At 34.5% G+C, this 21,456-nt stretch overlaps 2 protein-coding genes across 3 annotated transcripts; one reads left to right on the top strand and one right to left on the bottom strand.

Annotated features, from left to right (window-relative positions):
- The first annotated feature begins 4,798 nt into the window (after positions 1-4,798).
- Positions 4,799-6,548, top strand: LOC120138816 (squalene synthase 2-like). The gene is made up of 7 exons (XM_039154222.1): positions 4,799-4,993; positions 5,152-5,194; positions 5,394-5,483; positions 5,643-5,718; positions 5,914-5,983; positions 6,204-6,347; positions 6,456-6,548. Exons 1-7 carry the CDS (start codon positions 4,799-4,801, stop codon positions 6,546-6,548), a joined length of 711 nt encoding a protein of 236 aa, XP_039010153.1.
- Positions 6,549-12,891: 6,343 nt separating this feature from the next.
- Positions 12,892-15,904, bottom strand: LOC120141907. 2 transcript variants are annotated; one of them, XM_039156673.1, is made up of 3 exons: positions 14,598-15,904; positions 13,338-14,272; positions 12,892-13,040 (listed from the first exon to the last, which is right to left on the bottom strand). In XM_039156673.1, the coding sequence occupies exons 1-2, from the start codon at positions 15,827-15,829 to the stop codon at positions 13,378-13,380; spliced, it is 2,127 nt and encodes a 708-aa protein (XP_039012604.1). In that variant the 5' UTR covers positions 15,830-15,904; the 3' UTR covers positions 12,892-13,040; positions 13,338-13,377. The 2 variants fall into 2 exon arrangements, with proteins under 2 accessions (XP_039012604.1, XP_039012607.1); XM_039156676.1 differs by lacking the exon at positions 12,892-13,040 and having other exon boundaries at positions 13,155-14,272.
- Positions 15,905-21,456: the final 5,552 nt, after the last annotated feature.

Genomic DNA, 21,456 nt, shown 5'->3' with positions numbered 1-21,456 from the left:
CAACATATAATAAAAATTAAATTATAAATAAATATAAAAAATCATAAATAAAGTTAATATTTCACAGAAAATTAGAAAATAAAATCCATAAGTAAATATTATAAAATAAAATTCATAAATCAATACTTCATAAAAAAATTGGTAGCCAAATTGTAATTATTGTAAATTGTGTAACTTTTTTCGTAAACCCTAAAATATTTGAGGACTAACTCTGAGGTTATACCATTTTTATTATAATCACAAATCTATGGCTTTGTTTAACGCGGTGCCTCCCTATTTCTTTTCTTTCGATGATTCACGAATCCTTGCTGGTCATCTCGTAAACCTATATCTCGTCGTGCCGCCACCATCCTTAGCTCGCCGATCATCTTCCAAAAGCCTTCATGTTGTGACCCCAACCCTCACCGTCGATGTGACCGTCTTGATACGAAACTCACGAGCTTTGACTCTCATTCTCCGCCGTCGTGGGCCGGTTCGGACGCCTGAGAACGCATTTGATAGTCACATGCCGTCCCCAAAACGTCACCGGGTAAGCATTGAAACGGGTCCCCAAGTTTGTTCAACCGTATCCCGTCATGTAGCATGTCCCTGATACGTACCCGTGTCATCCCCGTGTTGGAGACGTATCGGATACTGAAACGTGGGAAGCAGTGCCGTCCCCAGTAGGAAATGATCCGCTAAAGGTCCAATGTCATCAATCCAAATATCTTGCCAGAAATCCGCATGAGCACTATTCCTTATTTTACAAAAGATGTTATTTTTAATATCTTCCCAAATAGAGCTCAAACCTTTCCATAATCGGGAACATTTCTGCCGAGCTATGAGCAAAGGAATATCCTCCGACCACCTATATTTGTGCTTTAGGATCTTTATCCACAATCCATCCCCTCCTTGTACCAACTGCATCCCAATTTTCATTAACACTACAGCAAATGTGTTATGTAGCGGCGTTTTAAGGGAAAACGCCACAAAATCTAAGCATGTCGCGGCGTTTACAATACAAACGCCACAAAATTATACTTTAGCAGCGTTTTTTAAACAAACGCCGTAATAGAGTGGTAATTTAACGGCGTTTATAGCTCAAACGTCGTAATAGAGTTGTTTATAGTGGCGTTTTTTCAACAAACGCCGCAATCACTACAGCAAAATGGGTTAATAGCGGCATTTGTAGCGGCATTTTTAGAACAAACGCCGCTAAAGACTCGTACTATAGCGTCGTTTTTATAAAAACGACGCTAAAAATGTACTTTAGTGGTGTTTTTTATACAAACGCCGCTATAGACTCGTGATTTAGTGGCGTTGTTTATACAAACGCCGCTATAGACTAGTACTTTAGTGGCATTTTTATACAAACGCTGCTAAAGACTCATACTTTAGTGGCATTTTAAGCCCAAAATCCTCCAAATACTCATACTTTAGTGGCGCTTTTATATAAACGCCACTAAATACTGTACTTTAATGGTGTTTTAAGCACAAACACCGCTAAATAATCGTTCTTTTGTGGTGTTTTTATACAAACGCTGCTATATATATACCACATTTAACTAAATTTAGCAAACCCTAGCCCTAAACTTAACTCTCAGGGGCCTCATGCTTTTGAGAACCCGACCAACAGACAAGTCACATTCTCTAAGAGAAGAAACACTCTTCAAAAAAGCTAATGAGCTCACCGTTCTCTGCGATGCGAGGGTTTCCATCATCATGATTTCCAGTACTGGAAAAATCCACAAGTTCATCAGTCCTTCCACTTCGTATCACTTTCAAAAACCCTAGATTTCTACTTTTCTTTTTCTTTTTTGAAAAACTTGAATTGAAACCTTATATTTCTTCTAATTTTTTGAAAAACTTGAATTGAAACCCTAGATTCTCATCCACTTTACCTATATTGGAATTTTTTATAATTGCAATTTCAATATTGGTTAATTGGTGGAATTTTTGTCCTTCAGATTGACAGCGATGAGGATAATTTGTGGGAAGCTAACTGTAGAGAAAAGAATGAAGAAATTGCAACCAGGGGAATGAAATTCTTGAACTGGTGAGTGGTCCCTTTGTATCTGCTTTAACTATATGGGAGTATTGTAACATCCCAAAATACGGGTTAGTGACCAAAATTGTAAAATTTCAGAATATGGTGATTAAAGTAGAATAGTTGAATAGTTTAATGATTTGTTCGGAAATATTTCCTAAAAGTTTATAGTAATTATCCAAAGAATTAAAGGGCAAAATGGTCATTTGACTTGGAAATTATAATTAAATGATATATAGGCATGTGGGATAACGATGAGGAGATATTTTCTCCACTTCATCTCCTTTGTTCTTCCACACGAGAGAGAGAGACATCAAAGGTGAGTTTGCTATTTTGTTAATTATTTGTTGTTTTAAAAGTTGGGTTATGATCACTAGATGATAATTAAGCTTAAGGAAAGCTTAAGTTATCTTAAAAGAAAAAGATAAAAGAGTTATGATAGATTAAAGAAAATGAGTTTTTATATGAAATCATGGAATAGAGTTGATAAGTTGAATTTTAAGTTGAATTTGACTTGTCATCTATGAGAATAAGAAGATAGAAGTGTTAGAATTGTATTTAGAACATATTGAAATTTTAGTATGATTCTTGAATTACATATGAATGATAGGATTTTTAAGTCATAGAGGATTTTCATGGATATAAGTTAGTTTAAGTAATGGTAGTTGAGTTTAATGACATGGTAGGGGTTTAAAATAGAAGAATTGAAAGAAAAATTGATGATTTTCGAGCTTAAAATACAATTTCTGCGTAGAGGGAACCGATACCCTATGAATGGGAATCGATTCCCCCTCTTGAACGAAAAAATCCAGTATGTTTAGGGGGTATCGATTCCCCTGGGGGGGTATCGATTCCCCCTAAATGAAAATATAGAATTTGATTCATTAAACCGGTTTAAGTTATTAACATCAAGTTTAAAGTTTAGGCTTCTGATAGTTGTTTTGAAATGATATATTTATGTAGATATTGAGCCTAAACAAGTTCCGGAATAATCAAAGGATTATAATCGAATCAAAGCAAGGCTAAGGTGAGTGCAATTTAATTTGTACTTATATTATTGAATAAACATTGGCTTGCGATGAGCTAGTGATGGAGTTACTATGGTAAGAAGTAACTCCTAAAATGTGATTTGATTGGTAATCTATGTGATGGTTTGTGTGATTATGAGATATGTGTTAAAAGACAATGATCTAAATGACTACATGAATCATGTGGTATAAATTATGTGATTACATGTATGTATAATACATATTGCTTGCATTACATGTTAATGTGATTATGAATAGGTAGAAAGGAAACAAATGATGATATAAGAATCTATTATAAGATATATGATATGAAAATATGATAGTGAGCTATGTGAAAGAACTATGAGATATATGAGTTATATGGAAAATATATGCAAACAAGATATGACATCTATGTTTATATGAAACAATGCAAGGTGATATGAGCTATGTGAGATATGAATATAAAATCATATGAGAAGTGAAAAGAATTACATGAAAATAGACTAAGTGATTACATGTATATGTGAAAGAAGCTATGAGCTTATATGAATATGTGATATGAATGAAGCTATATGATACGATCTATGTGATTACATGCACATATGATATATGTTATATGAAATGACATATGAATAGGCAATACGTGATACATGTGATATGATATGGAATACATGGTTACACATACATGTGGTATGTGACAAAAGAAAAATGACAAGTAATGTGAACTGTTAAATGATAATGCCCATGTTATGTGATATGAGAGCTAGGGTATAGTTGGCATGCCAAGGGTAGAGGGTTTACCTATGTTCTTCGGGACATATGGATTGTTTACCTATGTTCTTGGGGACATATGGACTGTTTACCTATATTCTTCGGGACATATGGACTGTTTACCTATGTTCTTCGGGACATATGGACTGATTACCTAGGTTCTTCGGAATCTATGGACTGGTCCTTCGGGACATTGATCGAGCTGTGGTGACAGCATATGTGTGCACAACCTCAATGTACTCACATACCTTAAGTTCTCACTAGTGTACATGGGCTAATAAAGTGATTAAACAAGCATACTGAATGTGATATGTATACGATGGGTTTATAAATGGTTATCAAAGGTAAGTGGTTTGAAATGTGTTACATGAACCATATGATGTTATGTGTGTTTCTTAATGATAATGATAGAGATTATGATAATGATGGTATATGTTTATGTATGCTTTATGTTATATGAAATATTATATGTTTTATATGTCTCACTAAGTCATCGACTTAGCGTGTGATTGTTTCACACGTAGGTTTGGAAAGCGAAAAGAAAAGTAAAGAGGAACAAGACAGGTCAGTTCTCCTTAGCGAATGTCAGATCAGAAGAGAGGTGAATAATATGTATTTTTGTATATAAAGTTCTAGTTGGCATGTAATAAAAAGAATATATTGTATAAGCTCTGAATAATTTTGTAAATGTTTTGAATAATTTAAATGATATAAAAGTTTTTAAATTACTCACTATTTTATACGAATAATTTTTTGAAAAGTCAATGTGACACTTCAGACTCGTATCCTGGTCGGATACGGGTTGGGGGTGTTACAAGTATGGTCCTCCAAACATATGGATTTTTTTTAGAAAAAAATGAGCATACATATCAAACCCATATTTTGACCCAGTTTGCATTTCCCCCTCAAAAATCCAAACAACCATTTGTTTCGCCATATACCCATATTTTGATTTGTTGTTTTGGTCTGACTTCAAAACAAATATTCAATTATGGGGAGTTTAGGAGTGCTTGTGAAACACCCGGATGATTTCTATCAATTGTTGAAGCTGAAATTGGCTTCGAGGCATGCCGAGAAAAAGATCTTGTCGGAGCCTCACTTGGCCTTTTGTTTCTCCATGCTTCACAAAGTCTCTTGTAGTTTCGCCTTCATTATTCAACAGCTCGACACCGAGCTTAGAAAAGCCGTAAGAAAACTCTATGGATTTCATATGGTGTCGTCTGATTTCGTAAATTTACTATCGATTTCGATTGTATTTATTGTGGATTTTATTAATCCTTAATATTAGACTAATCTTTGTTCAATCTGGTGATTTGATTTTCCCCCATACTTGTGGTTTTGCAGGTCTGCATATTCTATTTGGTTCTTCGAGTGCTTGATACTGTTGGTTTGTTCTTTGTCTTTTAAACCCTTTATTTCCCTTTCTTTTCAGTGTTATTTTCCCATCGTGCATAATCTTTCACCAATTCTAAATTACTAGGACCAATTTCTGCATATTTGGCCTATATAATCTATGAATGATAGTAATATTTTGCGTTTCCTTTTCGAGTTGTTCGATAAGAAGCTGAGGTTTTTTTTTCGTGCAGAGGATGACACTAGTGTAGCAACTGATGTCAAAGTTCCTATCCTCAAAGACTTCTATCGTCATATATACGATTGCAACTGGCACTTTTCATGTGAGCATCTAGAAGTTTTTTCTCCTTCAAAGGAGGATTCTCGATTCTCTGTGGAGTAGAGCAATATGGCACCAGGATTGGGCTAATTTTATTACCGAAAACTTTACCGGTTAATGAATCCCGGTGTGTTTGCTTATATATCTTTATCTATTTTTTCACGTGGTACAAAGAACTACAAAGTTCTTATAGACGAGTTTCATCATGTATCTATTTCTTTTCTCGAACTCAAAAAAGGGTCGGTTATTTAATTTTTTTCTCGATCTTCCTTGTTCATGAAGACTTAAATGTGGTGCTGATTTGTATGTGTTTATTTAGTTTATGTCTTTATCTCCTAACTAGGTTATCTTAGATAAGTGGTTCAAGTTTTTTTTGATTGTGGATTTTGATCCCGAATGAGAAAAAAGTCGATAATTCTCAATTGATTATGCAGTTATCAGGAGGCTATCGAGGACATTACGAAAAGAATGGGTGCAGGGATGGCAAAATTCATTTGCAAGGAGGTTTGCCATTCTTGCATTATTAAAATATGGTTGATCTCTTCTAGATTGTCTTTTACCATATATAAGAACTCGATCTCTCAAGCTTAGCCCCTGAATCTGTTCAATATGCATGCAAGAATACAACTCTTAAATGTCTTCATATCATATTGTATACTTGACCAAAAATATGTATATATATATTATCTTATATACGATCCCAGGAACTTGTGTTTTGCTGCAGGTCGAAACGGTTGATGACTACGATGAATATTGTCACTATGTAGCAGGACTTGTGGGATTAGGTCTTTCCAAACTTTTCCATGCCTGCGGCACGGAAGATTTGGCTCCAGATTCACTCTCCAATTTAATGGGTTTATTTCTTCAGGTATTGCTCTGATATATGAATGAAGCAACATTTCTTATGAGTGCATTTTGACATTTGTTTGAAGACACGATTCTTAAACTATGTGTTCTGGATCTAACAAAATGGAAGAAAACGAATATTATCCGAGATTATCTTGAGGATATTAACGAGATACCAAAGTCGCGAATGTTTTGGCCTCGCGATATTATATGTTCTGTTTAAATCATTAAATACTCCTGTTTTAGTTGTTTTTTACACTTCACTGCACATGAAATAATAGGTGATGGCAACACTATGAGTCCAAAGCAATCAACTTTTTTATTGTTCTTGGAATTCATACTCCTGTTCTTTAATCTTTCTATTACTAGATTTTAAACCTAGGATTTACCTTATTTCAAGCGATTTAAGCTGATACAGAAAGAGTTTTTTACATAGTATTACATTTCTACACCATCTGTGGCTCTATCTTGAATATTATTATTTTTTGCTTTGCATTTTTTACTGTCTTTTGGTGCCATTACCTTTGACCAACTCACATTAGGTTTTACAATTACTCCCATTGTATTAGTATTAGACATTCTATTTTACTTTCCCAATCTTGTTCTGAATCAGGAAAATGAATTATCTTATACAACTATTAAGGCAACATATTGGCAGTTAGAGTTAATGGTTTCTGTACTGATTTATTTATTTCCATGTTGCAGATCAGTAGTAGAATGTTACAGCTTCAGGCTCTATTTGAATCTTTGTTTGATCTTTGTACTGTTGAAAATGTGAGTTGCAAATTTCTTATTTGAACTTGGTACGAGTACCGCTAAGGAATCTATAATTTTAGTTGTTAAAGAAATGTGTTGTTAACTTTTTTAATGTAAGATATAATGGATTTTCATTGGCATTGATGATTTATTTGGATATGAAACTAGAGATCGGGTTTGCATTGCCATGGTTGGGGCCTTTTCAAGTGGCATGCCAATTGGAGTAAGACCTCATGAAGCAACATATCTGTGCAAGAAATGACAGGACAATACTAGCTCTGCATCATTGTTTTCCCCATATAAATTGGATTTATCTCTTTGAATTTAAGTGTCTCATTGTGACGAAGAGTAGTGAAGAATGTGTAAGATTATAAGTAAAATATCTTAGATGTTATTATTGTTTATTATAGTTAATAATGTTGAACTACATTATATTTTACGTTAATGTAAACATTGATTTATTATTATGGATTTCAATTTTCTTGTTATGGATTTTAAGTTTGTTGTTTATGGATGTCAATTTTATTGGAAAATGCTACAGGTTAAATTCGGATAATAAAAGAGTAGAAAACAACATTTGACAAATTAGTTTTAATTTGCAAAATCAATTTCTCTTAGCTATAGAGAGGTAATTAGCGGCATTTGTATCTTAAAACGCCGCTATAGATATGACATTTTGTGGCGTTTGTTCTAAAAAGCACCACTATATACCAGATCTTTTGCGGCGTTTGTGGGAAAAACATCGCTAAATCTCAAGACCTATTGCGGCGTTTGTGTCAAACACGCCGCTAAATCTCAATACCTATTGCGGTATTTGTTGGAAAACGCCGCTAAATATCAACACCTATTGCGGCGTTTGGTGGACAAACGCCGCTCAATATCAACACCTATTACGGCGTTTGTTGGACAAACGCCACTATATATCGTTATCTATTGCGGCGTTTTTTTGTTACCAAACGCCGCGAACTTTAGCGGCGCTATTTTCAGCGGCACTTTTCGCGACGTTTGTCATAGCGCCGCAGGTGTTTTCTGCGGCGCTTAAAAACGCCGCTATAGGTAAAAAAAGGCCGCAAATGTACAGTTTTGTTGTAGTGTAGGAACGCTTTGTTTTGCCTTCCCAAGTCTTTAATGCCGAGACCTCCCTTAGCTACTGGAAGTTTCACCGTGTCCCAATTAACTAACGGTATCATTTTAGAATCAGCGTTCGAGCTCTATATGAATCTTCTTATTAATTTCTCCAACGTGTCGCAGACCCCTTTCGGTAACCAAGTAGATTGCATGGCATTAAGGAATTGTTTGTAGAACTGCTTCCGGAAAGTCTCATTTCCACTTTTTCGATCAGGTACCTGTACGTAGCATTAATCACTCTGCCATGGAGGATTAGAACCCCTAAATACTTTCCAAGGTTTTTTACTTCCTCAAAGTTAAAACTATGAGCTCCTTTGCCTCATATTGCTATCACAATTTTGGAGAAGTAAATATGTGTTTTTGTTAAGTTCCTTAACCTCTTTAGTCAAAGTCTTCGATTTAGCCTCTTGGTGAAAGTCTTTGACGTCTACTCCACCATGCTCAGCTTTCTCTTGCGTCCAACTGTAGTGCCTTACCCAAGGCTGCGCCTATCTTTCCGCCAATCGTTAACTCGATGTCCTTGTGCAAAACCCTTGTCGGTCAAACGTTACCCTTGAATCTGTCCTGAACCAATCAGACCTGTTCTTTCATCATTTAAACTGAACCTAATATCCATAAAAAAATCTCCTCCACAAATCCCATAAATCTGTAATTTTCATTGATAGTTCATGTGTGTTGCAGGATCAACAATCAGGGAAGATGAGTGGGATGGAAATTGAGCGAGGGGGAATCTGCTATCCTGATAATTCACATCGACCTACAAGGAATGTTGTCACTTCAACGAATGAAAGAAATGGGTCACCTCAAGAGTTTAGCACCAACGTCTTGGTCATTTATCAAATAAAGTTTTTTTTGGTTTGATTTCTTGTTCAAATGCATGCATCAAGTTTATATATATAAACTTGAATTGCCCCTTAGCTAAACAAACTCACACTCCATTTGTTTCAAGCTTAATTCGTACTAAAGCACCGTTTAATTTGATTCATGTTTGATATTTGTGGAGGGTATCATGTTTGTTCTATAACTGGTGCTCGATAATTTTCTTAGAACAAAAATCTTCTGTCCCTTTACCATGATGTCTAATTGTGCTCTACCTATTATTTTTTGACACGAGTTTTTTTTTTTAGAAATGATCATTCAGCTCAGTTGGTAGAGCACAAGGTTCTTAACATTGAGGTCGTGGGATCGAGTCCTAAGGAGGGCATTTCATAATATGGAGGTCTCCTACATAAGCTGCTCTCAACCTGGCGTTAGGGGCAACCTACTATCTTACCTCCCCTTACCCCCATTACATATGGAAATAAGGATCAACTAATTTTTATAAGAAAAATACATAAAAAACGACAATGAAAGGGTCTCGTTAAAAAAACCTCCCTAAGCCTAGGATGGAGGGAAAATTGTGCGCCTTTCAAGTCGAAAAGTTCAAAGCACAAAACAATATATCCACCACAAAGCCACACTCTAGGAACACACATTGAGAAACAAACAAACTACATAGTCTCAAACACAAGCTAAGCAAATGAAAGGGACACCAGTGATAAAAGCATCACCTATACACTAATACGACCACCTCAGCCCGTGCAGGAGCACCCACCCAACCGCACCCATGAAAGAAAGCGAGCCGACGTGCATAAAACGACAAAGAGGAGAACCACACGACCACCATTAAGCACCAAAAGCGCCCAACAATTTAAAACCAGCAGCAGGATCAATCAATCAGGCAATCAACATAACCGACGGATAATAAACATTTTTATTTTAACGGCAATGCAGACGTTAACTGCAGCAAACATGTCTTTTTTTAATAATTATTTTCTCATAACAATGTTGACAGTAACTAGAATAAAAAAAAAGGTTGCATCTCTTTCCTAAAATTTTATCCATGAAAAATACTGAACCAACAAATGAGTGTTGATTTTTTGTTTCTAATTTTTGGCCTGAATTCGATAATGAAAAAGTTTATAAAAGTGAGACGGTGTGGAAATGAAACAAGATCAACTTTAGTAATCTTATTGTTAATGATTCCATATTTTAATTAGATATGGTTTAGTGAGGAAGTTGATTCAAAGACAACTAAGCTTTATTCATTCTTCAATGGCTATAAAAACAGATTTGATGATCGACTCCATTGTTCGAATCTCTCTTCTGCAATGTCCCAAAAAAAACCAAGTTTTCATCATGTCTTTAATTTCTATGTAATTAGTCTCCAATAGAATATCGAAGTTACTTTTTTTTCAATAACATCTACTAAACTTTCTGAGTGTTCAGATTATTCATGTTTACATGTAGTTGTACTGGTTTATGGATCAACACCATAGTAACATTTCTACTTCCGAAACTGACAAAACTGATAATTTAAATACTAAACGAATAACTTACCCTAAATTTTATTCACATAAATATTTTCTTCTATCCACAATATGAGTGACAATGTAGTCATAAATTTATATAAATATTCCTTAAAATATCCACTTTAAGATTTACCCAAAACGTAATATTCGTCGTCCAACATGAGAATCAATGTATTTTTGTTTTTGTTATCAGAAACGAATGTGTTTGGAATTGATTCACAACTGTCAAAGAATCATTTGATTAAAACTAAAAAGAAGACAGAGAAGAAGAAAGATATATCCCCCATAATTCAATAATTGCTGCCGTAGAAGCCATGGACAGTGTCTCCCATGCGTAGGGATGGCAAATAGGCGAGGCGGGTCGGGTGCGGATACCCCTCTCCATCCCCATACCCACCTAATATTTTTTAATCCACCACCCGTCCACCATTCATAATGGGTATAAATTTTCAAATCCACACCCGCCCACGCGGGTACATTTTCAAATTCATCCTCACACTCACTACCCACTAGCGACATACCCATCTAGACCCGCCTGAAAACAAACTAATGAGATGTTAGAATTGATTCCCAGACAGTTCGTGATGGGATAGCAACGCATGCTTCAATTTTTCAGAGGAGTGACTACGAATGTTATGGAGACGGATTGTAGAGAGCATGTAGTCGCAGAGCTGGATTGTTAAATTTCTTTCAATGTTAATTCTCATAGTGCGCCTAATATGGGTTTTGAGGGGCTAAAGAACATGAAAAATAACGTGGTTAGTGAGATTATGGGTTTAATCAAATAGCCGAATATTTCCCTAATTAAAGACCAGATTAAAAACTAAATATCCTTAATATTTGGTTAAATTATATATTATATATTATACAATATTAAAATTTATAAATTAGTCTCTAAAATTACACCTAAATTCATAATGGTCCAAAATTTAATAGATATTTAACTGGGCGGGCGAGTAATGTCTCAAACCCATTACCCGCCCACCACCCACGACGGGTACCACTTTATAAAACCACACCCGCCCACTACTCGCTAAAATTATACCCATCCCCGCTCCAATTGGAGCGGATGCGGTGTGAAATCCGCAAAACTATACCCGTTTGCCATCCCTACCCATGCGTTGCATTTAGCCTCAAATCATTTTATATAAATTATTCATTAAACAGTTCAAAAATAAAAATAAAAATAAAAACACGATACATCCACCAATATTTTATTGACCATTTGATTTGAAATGGAAAAAAGAGGGGGGGAAATGCAATTTAAAATACTTCTAAGAAAAGATTGAAAATGACGTACAAAATTGAAGAGAAAAGTAGGCGGCATCCAGACCAAAACCAGGAGAAAATCAAAGCGAGTTGCGTTCAAAGAAGAGCTTATGGCATTCAAGATTACGATTAGATAAATAAGCTGAAACTATGGCTACAGAAAACAAAAGATAAACATGAAAAGAAAAATTCGGACGCATACAAAATGTAAGTTTCTCAGTCAGAAATATCAGCAGGAGCTTTTGTTAAAAGAAATACGACATAAAATACATCTTCAGGTATATGAACATTTTTTTAACATATGGAATTCAATTCCAATACGTGGATTAATTTGAATTCAATTCAAATAACATATGCAAAGCCTAAAGTGAAGATCTTTAAAAGATTTGAAAAACATTAAAGATTTGAGTCTGACTCTAGATAACATAAGCAGGGGCCTACTACTAGGTGAAGTTTGATAACCTAAACGAATTTCCAGCAGAGAAAAGCAACACCTGTTAGCATACATGAAGTTCAAAGGAAATGATTAATATGTATCAACCGAATACAACGCCAATTATCCAAACATACCCTTAGTTCGTCTACAGAAAAATCTGTAATCAAGTGAGTTGAAGAATTACCTTGAACCATTGAAAGTCGAGTATGGTAACAGGCAGTGTTCCTAAGAGTATAATGTAGGTGGAGCAACAAATAATTATTGTTATCAAGTATACAACAAGCAGGAGTAAGGAGGATGTATGGGATTTGAGGACCTATACTAAAGATTTCTTTTATGTAACCAATAAAACAAGCAGATTAAATAAATCTAGTGCACGTTCCTAGGGAATGAAATTAACTGTAAATATCAATGATGAAAACCTAATAGAATTCATGGCAAGAAACTAGAAATTCGCAGCAATATGGATAGATTTTATCAATGGGGAACAAATAAGGACAAACTTTGTTGAAGGGGTCGATAAGAGCAGAGAGAGATCATAGTGTCTTTCAGTTTTGAGAGTGCTGCAAGACTTGGAGAAATTGCAGCTCCACCAAATCAAACAGTAAGGTAAGTCTCCTTTATTTCAGGAACTTCACCTCAAGTCTTGTTTGGGTTTAGAGAATTGGAAGAGTGTATCGATGTCGAACACTTTCTCCACAAAACTTTCCTAGTATTAGATAATATATGAGCTTCAAGCAAGAATTTGCTTTTGCAAATATATGTCTCTGCACACTCGATACCATAGGAGCCCTGGATCAAGAACAATGTAAGAAAAAAAATTAAAATCTTTCACTATTTGTATAACCATTATCAAGTAACAGATAATATGAATTGCACACAATATAAGAGTTTGAGCTTTTACAGTATAAATCTTCAGATGACTTTCATTTCCTATGACAATACCGACAATATGACATACACAAGATAGTAAAAGACCATAGAGTTCCTTATTATCTTTCACAAATACATATCACAAACCAATACAAAATTAAAAGACAGACACTAACAGAATTTAAAGATATAAACCAAACCCTTCTTTCAAAATTGTTGTTGCTTCCTTCTTGACTGATTTATATTGGCTGTGAAGGTCTGATCTGTGACTTGATGTTATCAGCCAGAGGTTGCGCAGATGCATCTGGCAAGACTACTCCAGTCATGGTTTGGTACTGAGAAGGCATATTCGGTGCCAGAGGCTGGGAATAATACATCTGAGCATGAGCAGGATCATTGAATTCATAAGCATATGTGGCAATTGCGCCGGAGGTAGGTGCAACAGATTGTGAAGGATGATGAATCTGAGAGTAACCCACAAATTGTTGCTGATGCTGACTTTTTTGTAGTTGAACCAGTTGAGGGTTACCCATATTCGATGTTCCGTATAAGCCGGTGGCAGCAGTCATTTCAGGTTTGGCAAGAGGAGCATTTATCATTGGGTTGTATGCTACATGAGTAGGAGCCATGGTAGGATTGGAAGGAGTCTGTGGACGGCTTGAAGGGATTCCTGTGGGGGCTTCACTGATACTAGGTTGCTGGACATGCATGCCGTAAGCTTGAGCCTGACTTGCAGACACATAATACAGGGGATATTGCTGATCAATCTGTGTTGGATGATGATGATGATGCTGTTGCTGCTGGGAAGGGTACACAGGATAATAAGCTGATATTGGTACCGCTCCAGAGGGGTGATGATGAATGTAATGTTGTGCAGCAGCAGCATGTAAGAATTGCTGCTGCTGCTGCTGCTGTTGTTGCTGCTGGTCGAATTGAGGTTGCTGCAATACATAACCTGAATCCTGAACTGATTGTTGTACCTGAACTCGGCCAATTGTGTTTGGATCAGAGATATTAATCTTCGGATCAACAGCGTTTACAGGAACCCTGTTAACCCCAGATGGGATCAGAAGAGCTGGGTCTTGATAGATCACAGGTTTTGGGCGTGATAATGGATTTGTGAAACTATTTTCGCTGAAAAAATTATAAACAACAATCTCAGCAACTTTTAGACGGTAAATCCAAGCATAATTGAAAAACAGAAAGCAATTATAACAACAATCTCAGCAATTTCTTAACAGCAAATCCAATCATAATTGAAGAACAAGAACAACTATTGTCACTGAAGAATCGTAACAACAAACTCAACAACTTCTTAACAGCAAATCCAATCGTAATTGAAGAATAAGAACAACTATTGTCACTGAAGGATCATAACAACAAACACAGCAACTTCTTAAACGTAAATCCAGCATAATTGAAGAACAGAAATGTAATTCGAAGACTATGAAAACGGTACCTTGAGATTGAATCTGGAGAAGCCAAATCTTGACCACTGCTATACTTTTGTTGATTCTGAAGAGGCGGAGGCGGAGGCTGAGGCTGTGGAGTTTGTGTTTTCCTATAACCCACAGGAACCCCATGATCTGATCTCTCATCATCTGAAAGAACCCGATTAGCATACTCCCCAGGAATCACACCTGAATTCAAGATCACCCCACCCCCAGAAGCGGCGATGCCCACCGGCATCGGCGGTTGGGATGACAAAGCCGCAAAGACTTCATCCTGTTGCTTCATTCCCACACCCGCAGCAGCAACAGAAGAAGCCGTAACAGTAAACTGAGAAAACTGTTCCTCAATTCCCACTCTATGCTCCTTCTGATCATCAGCATGGACTCGAATAGGAGGTAAGTTGGCAAGCAAAGGAGAAGAAGAAGTAGAACCAAAAGAAGAAGTAGTTTCAAGCATGGGAGAATCAGGAACCGAGTGAACATCTTGAGTTTTCAAATTCATATTCTTCTGGCTCCCACTCCCTTCATCTTTTGATCCAACTTCAGCAATGTTTCCCTGAAGATCTTCATCCAATCCCAACAAATTCACGTTCGTCATCGGATCGGAAAACCCTCGGTTCAACAACCCGGACCCATTCAACGCGTTAAGAAACCATTCATCTGACTTGGTGGAATTGCTAATGATCGGCCCAATTGAATGAGAAGACGCTAGGGAACCGTCCGGATTGAGAGGGAAAAGAAAGAGGCGAATACGGGAGGACTTACTTGACGACGTCGTTTGGGAACAAGTTCGATCGTATTCATCGATCATGTTTTCGAGGTCTTCGTCGGTTGTAACGGTGATGAGAGAGTCGAGGTCTTCGGAGGGAAGTTGGTATTTGAGAGTAAAAGGGCAGCCGCGGAGAAGAGAAAGGGACAATCGGTGATGGAGGGAAGCGAGGGTAGTGTGGCGGTCAACGACAAACATACGAGTGTCGCCGCCGATGTAACACAAGACTTTGTCGTTGGGACGAGGGATGATGGTGCCGCCATAGCTGCACATGAGGCGGAGCTTTGAGTGGAGAGCAGTGGGAAGAGCTGGGTCGTCCCATGAGTCCGTGTTGCGGGAGCGTGGCGAGGAGTCTATGGACTCGGGATAGGTGGCGGGAATGGTGGCGGCGGGAGCGGTTGCAGCTGCGGCTGTGGCAGTGGTGGTAGAAAGAGGAGGAGGAGCCGCTGCTGGCGGAGGCGGCGATTCCATTTGAGGAATTCCTGTGGGGGAAGGGTGGTTTTGGAGAGAGAGAGAATTAAAAGAATAGAGAAAAAAAGGATGCGATTCAGTAGCGGAAAGTTGATGCTTAGCTGGTTTTGTTTAGCTGTTTTCTTCTTTTCATTTTTTGCCCCTCTTTTTATGTGTTATTTGGGTAAATTTTATCATTACTCACTAAATTATTAATTCTTTTCTACTTTAATCATTAAATTATTTTTTAATACACTCATCACTAATATTATATTGTTTTTATTTTAATTACACACCCATTATAAAATAAAGATTAAGCTGATATAGTTTTTTTTTTACTTTTTAACTATTATTGATTGTCTATATATAATATTAATGATGAAAATAATAATAATTTGATCATCAAAATAAAAAAGAGTAATTGTTTGTTGAGTAATAATATAGCTTACCCTTTTAAATTTAAAGTTTTGATTGCTTCTATAAAATCATGCTTAATTTATTATTTTCATTTAGATTTTTTAGATGAACAAAACCTCATATATATATATATATAGTATTTCGTATTATTAAGTATAATATTTTATTTTATTATTGTGATTTAAACATCATTTTAAATGATTTTTTTTATTAATCCAAGATCATTGAAAGTGATAGTACATGTTCTAAAGACTCTCTCAACTATATCACAATGAACGTTTAAATATGTTACAGTCACTGATATTCAAACTCGAGATCTTTATGTATAATAATAATCCTTTTAACCATTGAATTAACTTAATTTATATATTTTAAATAATTTTGTTGAAAAAGAGGATGACATATCTAAATCAATATGATATATTTGATGATGTAACAATCAAAAATGAAAACATAAACTAGGGTAAATTATATTTTAGGTCACTCATTTATTAAACAAGTTACATACAAATCATATTTTTCTATAAATAATAATTTATTTGTTTAATTAAAATATCATTACAAACAAATAACTAATTGTTATATATTAGATTGAATAGTTTAGGGACATGGTATAATAATTTTCTCGTTAACCAGAGTTATACTAAGGGTCTGTTTGCTTCACATAAAATATTTTTCGAAAAACGTTTTCCTCATTTTCCTATTTGGTTGGAAAAAAAATTGGTTGATCAACGTAAAACATTTTCCTGGTCAACAAAATTTTCTTTGTGTTTTCTGGAAAATGACTTACAGTTTGATTTCGTAAGTCATTTTCCAAACTTTTCACTTCAAAGAATAAATATTCAAAATAATTTTATTTTATGAATTTAATATTAATAAAATATTTTAATATCCTTTTATTCAAAATATTAATTATTAAAATATTTAAAATATATTTATTAATATTTCTAATAATATAATATTATATATTTTAATATTATAATAAAATACTCAATTATATTATAAATATAAGTTATTATATTTTATTTTAATTATATAATAAATTATTAGTAAATTTTATATTATTTATTAGTTTTAGAGAAATACTATTATTAAATTATTAATAATGAATAATATTATTTATGTATTTAATATTAATATAATAATCCAATAATATTTTAATAAAAATATTTAAAATATATTAATTAATATTTTAAAATATAATATAATACTATTACTTTAATAAATAATTATTATACTTTATAATATTTTTATTTCAATAAAATGTACTAATACTAATATTTTTATTAATGAAATTATAGAAATAATATTTTAATAATAATAAATACATTCTTTTAATATTTTAAAAATAATAAAATTATGTTTTATGTTAAATAATATTATTTATTGTATTTAATATTTGTAATAAATAATTTTAAAAAAATTCATTAACTAGTGGAAAATGATTTGCACAACCTCTTCCAAACACCATAAAACATTTTCTAAAAAATATAATTCATTTTACAAAAAATATTTTCTAGAATATGTTTTCAGTGAAATAAATAGACCCTAAACTTACTATTTTAATTAATCATAATAATAATAATTATTATTATTTATAAATATATATTTTGGAGTAATACATCTATTATCATTTTATTTGAATTCATCAGTTTATATTATAAAATATAAAATTTAATTAAAATAAAATAAAAGTAATTATGTATATGAATCTTTGAAAAATTAAAAAAAAATTGCATAAACATATTGAATTTTCTAAAAGGAATTCGTTGACAATTGATCACAAATTCACTATTATATTACATTACAAGAAAGATTAAACGTAAAGACACTTAAATAATATTTATCAAAATTGACTTGACGATGGCGTGAAACATTAGGTAATTTTATAATTAAAAAATCACTTCAAAAATCAATTTAGCACATATTATGGATTATGTACCAAACTATCACCCTTTCTGACAAAATTAGAATGAGATGTGTTTAAAAAAATGTAAGTTGTTGATGTGATCCAAAGGCATATTTCAGGGACGAGCTTTCCAAGAATTTTGTTGGTTTGGCGTGTTACGGTGGAAGGTTTGTTTCAGGAGCCGTGCTTTTCCAAAGTTTTGACTGTGAGTTGGGAGGCGCGTTGCACAAGACGAACCTTCCGTTCCCCCAACTATTCTCGCCCAACTTACCCGCCTACCCTCCCCATCCCTTATATAAACCCCTTCTTATCTCTAAACTAAACGCACCAAAAATTATCATAATCTCTTATTTCTTTTTATAATTTCTTTCAACTTGGTTCAAATCATCATCGAGAAATTTTTTTGAAGGTATAAATTTGTTTTTATTACTTTAATATATTTATTGAAAATTTTATTAATTAAATATAATTACTAATTTTTTTATTTACTACAATAATAAAATGGAAGTTGGGATGTTGCGATTGGATGTAAATCATATTTTGAGTCATTTTGCAGATATGATAAAAATATTATATTATGTTAATTTAATATTTTAATATTTTATTTTTTTCAATATTTTTAATATTATTTCAAATTTTAATTTGTACAATGTTTGTCAATTAGGAAAATTATCGTATATTAGAAGTGTTTATTCGCAACAATAAGATGAACACACCGCGTCGTATATGGATGTATTTATCTGAGGTTGGATTTGGTTACATATCGAAAATTGTTGGAGGTTGTAAACTTGAACTCGCCCTCATCTCTGAATTAATCGAGAGGTAGAGACCAAAGACACATATTTCATCTTACATGTGTGGTGTGCACCATTACCCTAGAAGATGTTTCATTTCATTTGTGGCTTCTAATAGATGAAACTGTTATTTGTGGTGTGGCAAATGGTGATTAGCATTATTTGTGCATAAAATATCTATGAAATTCCCCAATTGAGTTTAACGATGACCGAATAACATTATCATGGTTGTAATCCACTTTTAAAGAGTTGGACGAAAATTATTTCGAGGATGAGGCTAAATGTAACACCCTAAACTCGATTGGGCCTAAAGTGCCACGCTAGGCTGTCGAGGCAACCCCTGATCCTTAAAACCTATTCATTATCTTTTGAAATGTACTAAATGGTATCATAATAAAACATAAATAATTGTTATGAAAACATTTTACAAAATCGGAGCTCTGAGACGCATGATTTAAATCAAAGTAATATTACATAAGTAAGGTTCTGTGAATGTACATGCCCACTAAAGCTACAGTATTGTACTCTGTCAGAGATGTTAGAAGTCCTACGGCGATGGTGCTTCACGAACTGCTCAAGCTACAGACCTGCCAACGAAAAACTTCCGAATGCTGAGCTTACAAAGCTCAGTAGTGTAATCTCTAATCTAGAGCATCATAAGAATTTCATAAACTAAAGCATTATAGAGACATAATACTAAGCAGTAGGTACAAGCATGATTCCAATCAGTGCTACCCACGTAAAGTCCTCCAGTTATATCCCTTGAATCTACGTCTCATGCTTCCTTTAGTCTTCTCTAAGGGTCATGTCATGAGTATATAAATACTAAGTCTTTAACCTTATTATCATCCTATAGTGCACCACCATGCTAAACATAATGACGGTACCCGGTATCGCAGAGCCATCGGTACTATCACTCAATAATAAGTAAGCATAGTGGTGTAGATCAGGGTCACATAGCATCACAGAATTCACACCTCTGTTTGCTTAATAGAGGTACCTTGGGTAGACCTGGGTTACACAACATCAACATCTCCCAAATATCTCAGGCGAGGTCTGGGTCACATAGCATCGACACCTCCCAATACCTTAGTTTAGGTATGGGTCACACAACATCAACACCTTGTTTGGCTAGTCTACTCTTCTTGAGTACTCGAAACATGTCTGGGTTACATAGCATCAATACCACGTTTAAGTAGGACTAAAGTGCATCTTGCACTGACTTGGATATATCCGGATATTTTATGCACACAAAACCACCGTCCTACTACTAAAGTAACTCGAGTTTCTTCACTGTTCCCCGAGCTACACACAAGAGCATAAGTCTTATGGAATCTTACCTCAAAAGGATTTTATGATTATCACACAATTATTATTATCTTGTTATTATTATAAGCCTTTGTCTAAAGCTAATGTCTTAACACACGTTAGTCGATGACCCTATAAGGAAATCAAAGTAACAAACTTACTCATTATCGATCTTGCTGAAGTCAGGTGAGGCCATTTCCTCTCAACTGAACTATCTCACTCGTCCTCTCACCTAGGACATTAGGGAAATGTTAATTAGAACTTAAAGGGTATTTTAGTCATCTCTGACTTCAGATAGATCTCTAAGCATTTCACGATTTTCTGTCGATTATGCTTATTTTTCACTGACTGAATCACTAGTTAGCCCGATATCTGACTCAGGTTTATTACTGGGTAACAACACTCCTAACGCTCTTATCGTACTGAATCTAACATATTCATCGTACCACTTATCGGATATCTCTTGTAACAATCTTCGATCCCAACTATCCGTATACATCATTGATTGAAGATACTTTGGTATATTATGCTTAATATGGTTATACCCGATGTAACCTACTCCTACGAGTGTTTGTAGGTATGTTTGGTCATTTATGTCCCTCACGGACTAAGTCTTACTATTATGGATCATCCTTAGATCTTACGGACCTTAAACGAGTCAAAAGAACATTCAACATCACTTAGGACCTTTGATAAATGCAAATCCATCCTTTTTCATCGAGTAAAACAAAAAAGGGATTAATCATCTCTTTCGAGGGATAGATCTTTTTGAAAATGGATCGATCCTTTCTCCCGAGGGATCAATCCTTTTGAAAATGGATCGATCTTTTGCTGAACAAAAACTTTGTGATTGATTCGTTTAGTCTAGGGATCAATCCTTTTTTTTGGAATGACTTGCTTGAGCTAAAAAATCACTCAAGAATCACCCCAAAAGCCATGGGTTGGTTTCTAAATTTATTCAAAAGCTTTAGTAAGTTATTCAAGGTCTTAAGGCATCATTTAAACATATTATTAACACCTAAAACGTGATTTGGTTAAAAAATTAAAGATAAACCCCAAAATGCTCAAATAACCAAATCTTAGCAAAAAACCATATATTTATGAAATCTTAATATTCCAAAGGATTAAAATACACTACATTGGATTTAAAAACCCGAAATGAAGCTCATTTTTCTATCAATCACCCTCGCTTTTGAACTTTGTTAATTTTCCTACCATTT

The sequence above is a fragment of the Hibiscus syriacus genome, unplaced genomic scaffold (genome assembly GCF_006381635.1).
Source record: "Hibiscus syriacus cultivar Baekdansim isolate YM2019G1 unplaced genomic scaffold, ASM638163v2 tig00002237_pilon, whole genome shotgun sequence".
Taxonomy (NCBI): Eukaryota; Viridiplantae; Streptophyta; class Magnoliopsida; order Malvales; family Malvaceae; genus Hibiscus; species Hibiscus syriacus.
This window is presented reverse-complemented; position numbering and strand designations above follow the sequence as displayed.